The sequence below is a fragment of the Dioscorea cayenensis genome, chromosome 16 (assembly GCF_009730915.1).
Source record: "Dioscorea cayenensis subsp. rotundata cultivar TDr96_F1 chromosome 16, TDr96_F1_v2_PseudoChromosome.rev07_lg8_w22 25.fasta, whole genome shotgun sequence".
Classification (NCBI taxonomy): domain Eukaryota; kingdom Viridiplantae; phylum Streptophyta; class Magnoliopsida; order Dioscoreales; family Dioscoreaceae; genus Dioscorea; species Dioscorea cayenensis.
The window spans coordinates 1023678-1032014 of NC_052486.1; the positions used below are offsets into that span (position 1 = coordinate 1023678).

General features: G+C 37.6%; 1 protein-coding gene across 1 annotated transcript; it reads right to left on the reverse strand.

The window, feature by feature from the left end:
• Positions 1-459: 459 nt before the first annotated feature.
• On the reverse strand, positions 460-8071 carry LOC120279010 (cyclin-dependent kinase 12). Its single transcript, XM_039285837.1, is given in 11 exon segments — positions 460-743; positions 966-1095; positions 1488-1561; positions 1644-1745; positions 2224-2303; positions 2434-2644; positions 2646-3723; positions 4093-4847; positions 6359-6483; positions 6991-7083; positions 7924-8071. Coding segments are annotated over 11 exon segments (2817 nt in total). The 5' UTR covers positions 8009-8071; the 3' UTR covers positions 460-659.
• Positions 8072-8337: the final 266 nt, after the last annotated feature.

Consider the following 8337-nt stretch of genomic DNA (forward strand, 5'->3'; position numbering starts at 1 on the left):
TTATCTTCTGAATGATAAGTTTATTAGCTACCTCCGGATTTGCATTTGTGACGCCATTACTCCACATTATTTTATCCGCAGAAAACTCATTTGATTAATATGTCAAATCTCCTGAATTTAGCTTTATGCTAAAAGTGCTTCAGGTAAAGCAACATCTAAGACACCATTATTCATCTGTTTGATTTTATAATTCAATCAAAACAGAATCAAGTTAAAATCTGGGTGAGAACAAAAGCTCCTAATAAATTCCAGCAAACCAAGAATAAATAAATAAATAAATAAATAAATAAATAAAAATCAAGATGCGGAGCAGATACTAGATTTGAACCTCAGGGAATGGGTCATCCTGATAGAAACTAATAACTCAGTAAAAAAAAAAAAACCTATTTTAGAACACTACATCAAAAAGCTCAGAAAGAGATCACCATACAAATGCTAGAAAGAAAAATAACAGAGGAATGAACAAAAACAAAATTATGATATTACACTCTCGTCGGATAATTCTTTTCGCCGGAAAAATGCATGTCACATGAGCCAGCATTCTTCTAGATGATCGAACAGAAACTCTTTAACATAAAATAAAATAAATTCTCAAGAGACTATTTACAATGAAGTGTGGAAGGCTAAAATATCCAAGAATATATATATGTGTTCTTCAATTATCTACTTGGTTTGGTCCATGAGGTTTCTGAAGTAACTGTGTTGCCGTAGTACACCTCCTTTGTTGATTCATCCCAATAAGCCTGAAACCAAATGGATTACATTTAGCTAGGAAAAATTTAAATTACTTTTTTAATTGTGATTGGATTGCGGTAAAATATAGAAGGTAAAGTACCCATTTTTTTTTTTTTTCCTTCCAATTTTCCGTGTCTGCTCAATCCAAGAACACTTGTGTATCCAAATTGCATGTAATAATAAAGGTAAAGAGCGGGGGCAAAAAAGCCAAGCTTTTATAAGAAGCAAACCTGCCAGCCCGAAGGAAGATGTTTCGATAGTTCTGTTAAGTTAGGAATCTTTTTCCCATCATCAATTCCCTCAGAAGGCGTTTGAGCTGCTTTGGCTTTCTGTTCTCTTTTGCGCCTTACCCGCTCCCTCCTGTAAGAAGTTAATAAATGGTAACTCAGAATGCATGATCCTGAAATAAAATAACCATGCCTCCATTATAAATTAAAATTACCAAGAAAGTGCATGAAACCACCTCATATTCTCAAGTCAATAAGTCAGGTGTGAAACACAAATACTGTCATGACCGAATTAAAGTGTAAACTTTCTTAAGTCATCCAATCATTCTATCAAATTCGTGTTAACATTTTATTCTTGATAGCAACAATTTTTTTTTTTTTTAAACTTAAATAGTAACTTGCCAAATGACAACTAATATCACTGCTTCAATATCATATAGACAAAGGCAGGAGCAGCAAACTAGCAAAAATCAAAACAACTACTTAAATATAGAAAAGGTAGAGCTTGGTTTGAGGAAAATATACCAGTCACCGCCCAGTGGAAGGAAATTAGCATTGACTTGGGCTTCTCCACTTTCTATCTGCCGTTTGCGCCATTCCTGCACATGGAAAGGATTCAAAATTCTAAAGATGGAAAGCTAACATAGAAAATATATAAGAATGGTATCTAACAGTACATACCTCTATTTCTTTCAGGCGTTTTCTTTCTAAAACTTCATAAGCATTTTCAGGTTCTTCATCCTCATCCTCATCCCCATGCAATTCTTCCTTTGCAGCCTTCCACTGATACGGATGAAAGCGTGTCAAATGGGGACACAATGTGACATGCACTCACGCAAAAATGCAATTCCCAAACAAATACCCATTTTAGGTTTTTTAATCTACTCTATTTATACTATCTGTTAGTGATTATTAATTTGAAAATCATACCTTACAATTATATACATAATGACAAATATGTATATAAAATCATAGTATTCAGGTCTTAAGCTCTGTGTTTCACAGGTTCTACAACAAATAGCCATGAAATATATACAATCAATCAGGTTTGGGGTACTCTAAAGTCAAATCCCAAATCTATCACAAACCCGATAAGGGGTGGAGCCAGATTGCCATCAAAATACAAACGCATGAAAATAGTCATTCCTAGTCAAACTTTGGCGTATAGTTTTTACTCATAGTCCAAGCATTTTATGTAATGGTATGTGTTCAAGTGTGCAAGTATTTAACATATAGTCCTAAGAAGAAAGTAGAGAGATACCTTGTTCACCAGACTGGAAACTTTCTTATTAGACCTCAAAGAAGATGCCACTGCCAGAGTTCGCTTCTTGCCACGTACAACTGTTAGGCAGAAAATAGATAAAGATTTGCATAAGAATAAAAAGAATCAGATTGGATATTCATTATCTAACATCATGCCTGGGTCCATTAAATTTACCACCACCAGGTATAGTGGGTAGGTTATTCATACCTTTTGATTGGTTCTTATTGGCAGTAGCAGGGAGCACATCGGCATTATTCCCATTCACCAGAGAACTTTCAGCAACTTGAATGGTGGATGTAAAGGAGGCTGGCTGTGAGGAGTTCATATCAATCTTCTCAGACAGTAAAGAACTGCTTCCGGGTTCCGTAGTAGATGTCACTTGTCCCAGATTGATCCAACAAAGAAGCATTGTTGTGATTGTGATAGCTAATGGAACTGGCTTCCACATAGTAAATTGATGATTCCACACTACTTGCTGCAGGGCCAGCAGGTATGACTGTGCTTGAAGGATCATAGTACACAACAGGTTCAACTGAGCTAACATCTGCTGCCAAATGAGGAAAGGCATTAGCAGCCACTGGGCCATAATATGGTGTTGCCTGTTCAGCAATATGGCATCCTTCTACAGGCACATAATAACCATTATTCCCTACTTCATTCACAGTCGGAGTATAGAAATCATAAGTTGGAACAGTGTACCCTGTATTAAACTGTTCTTGATAAGAATTAAGAGGCTGTGTTTCTGGAAAAGGTGGAGGAATTGGAGATGTTGGTGGCTCTTCCGTTGGTGGTGGAGGAATTGCTTCACTTTCAGGAGGTGGTGGGGGAATCCACTCCTCTTCTGGAGGAGGTGGGGCCCTCTCAGTTGTTAATAGGCTTGTTTGAGTTTGCTGTTCTAATAGAGTTGGACCTTCACCAATTGATCTACCAGCACCAGCTGTTTGGTCCACAGGGATATCTTCATCAACCTCCATTTCCACATCCATGTCTACATCTTCTATAGCGCCTGTGCCAACTTTGTTAACCATTTCTACAGACAGAACAGTCTGATCGGCTTCTATCTCCCCTGGTTCTTTCTCATCCCTTGACCCCTGAAAAGTTGGTCCAGACAAAGTTTGCTCAGTCCCTCCTGCCCTGCTCCCTGACACATTGCTCATTTCTGTCTGTCCATCCTTTGATGCATATCTTGAAGGAGAATTATCATTCAAGACAAGAGCACCTGTGCCTTCATTTTTACCAACAGTCTCAGATCTTGTTCCCAAGCTTTCAGAAAATACAGTAGCTTTATCTCCAGTTTGTTCATTGCAACTTTTAAAGGTATTGAGCTGGGAAGATTCTTCTTTGCCAATAACTGACTCCAACTGCTTAAGCTGCACCTCTGTATGCCACCAAAATGGTAGCAAAGAGGATCCATATGATGACAGCCCCTTACAATCAGATATCCTAATCTCAATCTCCTTCATAATTAACACATGATCTGTCACATGATTACCAGACCTAAACCAAAATATATAAAATTTTAGACAATTGTACTTGGTAGCATCATAATTATATAAATAATAGTTACTACAGAAATAAAAGATATCCAGAGATTTTCAAATTTAAAATTAGTGAAAGATTTAGATAGCGCTATGCATGTTACATGCCCAAACATGTTCATAAGTCATATATGAAGCTATGCATACATATACGATATATGAATGTAGAACCATATATTTGAATATCCACTTGTGGCATGGGAATTTTCACAAATAAAGCATGGGCAGAGACACTAGAACAGACACACATGTATCTGGAACTCAAAAGAATTCTTAGAAGATGGTACTCATCCATAAATACTACTGCAAGGCATCAAAGCAGTAATACCTTAAGAGTGTGTTTAATCTCTGCAATAAACTTTCAGCATACTGTATAAGTGTCACAGAATGAGCTGCTATTGCTTCAGTGCTCTCAATATAACTAGTCATGTGCATATCCTTGTGTTCAGCACTTGAAGCATGAACCACCTCCCCTAAGTTTGGATGATGTTCTGAAAAAATATGTGACTGGTGAAATGAACCAACATTCGGTAAGATGGAAGCCTCCCCATATGAAATGCCAGTTGCAACAGGGTTATAATGTGTTGCATCGTAAGACAAATGGGCACCACCTCCGTTTAAACTTTGATTATCAGAAGAAATATTTGAATATGCCACTATAGTGTCATTCAGTTGCATGGACGAATGCTCATGCACCAGAGATTTTGTTTTGTCTTCACCAAGAGAATCATCATGTTCACTGATATTTTCTGATGTAAGAGCCACCGAGCTAGGTGTCTCCCATGAAGTCTCCCCTGTAAAAGTATTCCAATAATAATATCGATTACTTTGCTCATCCATCACCATCTTCCAACCACCAGTCACATCCCCATGAATTTGAGGTCCAGAGGCTTCTGGAGCATGAGTAGCTGAGTCAGTTTCATTGTTCTGAATGGCTGCAGAAGAAATAATTTCCTCCTCTTTTACACTGTAACCCTCTTTACTTTCAGTAGTATCTAATTTATCGGATTCCTTATCAACAAGTTCAACAACATCTTTGTCATTGATGTGTCCTTTGTCGTTGCTAACATCTCCATGTTCAGCCTGCAATAACAAATAAACTCTAGTTTAAACAGAAAAGGAGACCTAACCATAGATGATGGTTGTAAATATGACCAAAGGTGGCACGCTCACCTGGACAGAACATAGGCCACAAACTGTTGAAAACTAAATTATAGCAATATCTGAAACTATGATTCAAAATAAATATAAGAAGATAAACAGATTGAGGAAAAAAAAATGAGCTGAACAAGAGAACTGTGGACATTCCAGGGGGAAGATGGACCACAGGGTGCCATTAGCAAACGTCCAGAGAACATGTTAAAAGCATACTCCAGTAAGAAGTCTTTCACAGCATCTCAGCATACTTTGGCATTTAATATATATATATATATACATGTATATGAAAAAGAACTGGTAAAAGGTTTCCTCAGGCCAGACAGAGATTGACAATGTGTGTATATTTACAACTCCTAAGTTTACCAGATGATAACTTTTGGTTTGGGAACTAACCAGTGTACCCAAGAGAAACATCTACACCACAACACTGGGATGCAAGGCTCGGGCTATAAGATGCTGAGGATATTGCCAGTGGAAAAGGCAAATCCTAATAAACCATAATTAGAATTTACAGCACTTGCACATAGGAAGGAACAACAAAGCCCACCATGAATAAGCCATAAAATTAGCTTCATAATGGGCCAAGAAAGTAGAAGACTTCATGCAAAAGTAATCACATTGTCAAAAATAAACTTAAGCTACCCATAAAAGCATGAATTACATATGTGTTCAGTAAGAGAAAAAAAATAACCAAAGAAAATAGATCACAAACAACTGAAAGATAGCAGGATGCCTAGTTGAAAGACATGTACAGCCCCATTTACCAAATATCATTTACTTTGCCTATCAGATACCGTAGCTCCAAGTATGGTCATATATTGCATAAAATGCTTGCTGTTATCACATGGTTGATTAGACTTGTAGAGACGGAAAAAGGAACCTAATGCAGAAGGCTCCCATGAGCATAGGGCATGGAACATGACTAGTGCTTCTTCTGCGGAGAAACTGTTATCTAGTCTCAAACTTATAAGTTATAACAACCAGGTTACTGATGGGCAAGCATATACTTTTTTGCCATACTTTATTTGACTTGGCGAGTGCTACAATAAAAGCTCATGATCTCTCATAAAAATATCCAGCTAATCACCAAGCGATTTCAAATTGTAAGGTGCAAAAAGAATAACTTGCTTGAATGCATAAACAATGGCTATTCTCGTTTTGAATAACAAAAAACAGAATTCCTAGAATTTTTGAGCATCAGATTCTTATAAACCCTCATAAATCGCCAGGACTTTCCCAACAACAATCCCAACTGGCACAAAAAGGACTACTCCAATAGCAGTATCAATTGACTTCACAATTTATATGCATCAACAACAGTTATAGCAATCACTTGACAGGTAACTAGCTTTTGGCATATCAAATGCATGGACAGGACAACCCATCTCCTATAGAATTCAAGCATACTAAACCAGGAAAGGTGATAACAAATTTACCTGGAATTCTAAACCAGTTAAGGAGGTCTGTTCATCAGCATTATTTGGTTGTTCAGTTGCTTCCTCATCCAGCTCCTCATCACTATATTGTCCAAGTAACATTAAGGGATTTTCCTGCTTCTGGCCTGTCAACACAAAAAGAACTTATAAGATGTCAAACTAATCCACAAGATATCATATGAAAAGCAAACTAAAGCATCTTAAAGAAAGTGCTTCATCCATATGCTCATTCAGTCATGTATAAGGTAATTTAAATATAAGTATATATGCCCCGTTAGATGATATATTTCACCAAACCCACCTGGCAAACATAAAAAAAGTAAGTTAGGAATCACATCAAAATAAAGCTAGAGACATACGAACCGAGAAGGCAAACATTTCCTCCATTCTTTGGAACGCATAGATGCTGCCAAAAAGGTAAGAACAGGTATGAAGTCACCAATTTTCAGAGCAGCAGCACGATCTGACATGTTATCAATTGCTGACGGGATCTCAGCTATGCCAGTCTCAAAACCAATTCTTCATACATACAACAAAGTCTTGTGCAATATTTTCGAAATTTCCACCAAAAATATGCTTTGTAGGCATATTTTCTCTATATAGTCCTTTGAAGAGATATTCATGGAACCCACCTGAAGAGGATGGGGACACAGGGTCCCCAGTATGGTGATTGTGATCCATATTCCTCCCAACTCCATCATTTGAAGAACTGCCCCCTGCCTCTCCTATTATCAATAGAAAGCAGTAGGTATGCAATTAGAACATTTAAACAAACAGCCAAATACACTAGGTAATTCTAGATAACAAAGGACCGCATCACAGAAGGCAAAAATTAAGGAGAAATGAACATTAGCTTAACCAAGAAAAGGGGCAAGTTAACCCCCGGAATAAAACAGCAAATGTAGCAGCACCATGGTTTTGTCAAAGACAATGAGAAGGAAATAAACTCAAATTTTGATGTTACCACTTCATTGGGCACTCTCAAGCAAACCACCTTCTGATTTATTTGATTTTTACAAATTACTTTATATTCAAACGACTAAACCATTAAACCCCATCAGAGCTGTTCATACAATTGCCCAATTATGCCACGATTATAATTTTCCATGGAAACACTACTACATACAATCAATTGCTGTATTTGAAAGCCATATCCTGATAGTTTTCAACTAATTATACGCATAGTTAAACTCCAAACATAAAAATTACAAAAATTTAAAACTAAAACGTAGGCTTCACAGAAATCAGATACAACCACCAGCTTTATGCAAGTTCAGCCAAAGAGAATTTCTTCTCTTCGGTTTCTAGCTCATGAAAAATTAAATTAACCAAGAAAACATCCAAAAACAAGGAATTATCACAATTTCAGCAAATAAATTCTAGGAACATAAGGAGATTAAAAAAAAAATCCTTCCACACAGGAACTACGAATTCAAGGTGGTTTATTGACAATTCAATTCACGGATGAATGAGCAAGAAGAAAGGAATCAAAACAAACGAACGAAAACCAAATCGAACATGATGGAATCCACGAGAAGCGATGGTTAGAGGATGAAAGGGATTACCAGAGGGTTCGGCGAAGAGATCTAGTTTCACCCTCCGCCCAGCACCGTGCATGGCTGCAAGGCGGCGTTCCTTCCTCCTTCCCATCGATCTCCAAACCCTAAATCCTCAAGCTCCGATGCAACACGCCGTGAAATTAGGGCTTTTCGAATCGCGCTGTGGCCCTAAAACGGAGGGAGATGCACTCATATTTATAGATCAAACAAACGGGTCCAATTGAGAAAGAACCGGATCCGAAACAGAATCGGATCCTGCTCCAAAATCCATTAACGATTAACGGGCTGGCCCAGCACCTCACATAGGCCCGCAATATATCATCGGCCCAAGTGGATCGAATCCAAATATCAAATCAATTATGCGCTATTGGGTCGGATCTTTGAGAAAATCCGATAAACCCAAACGGATCGAATCCTAAT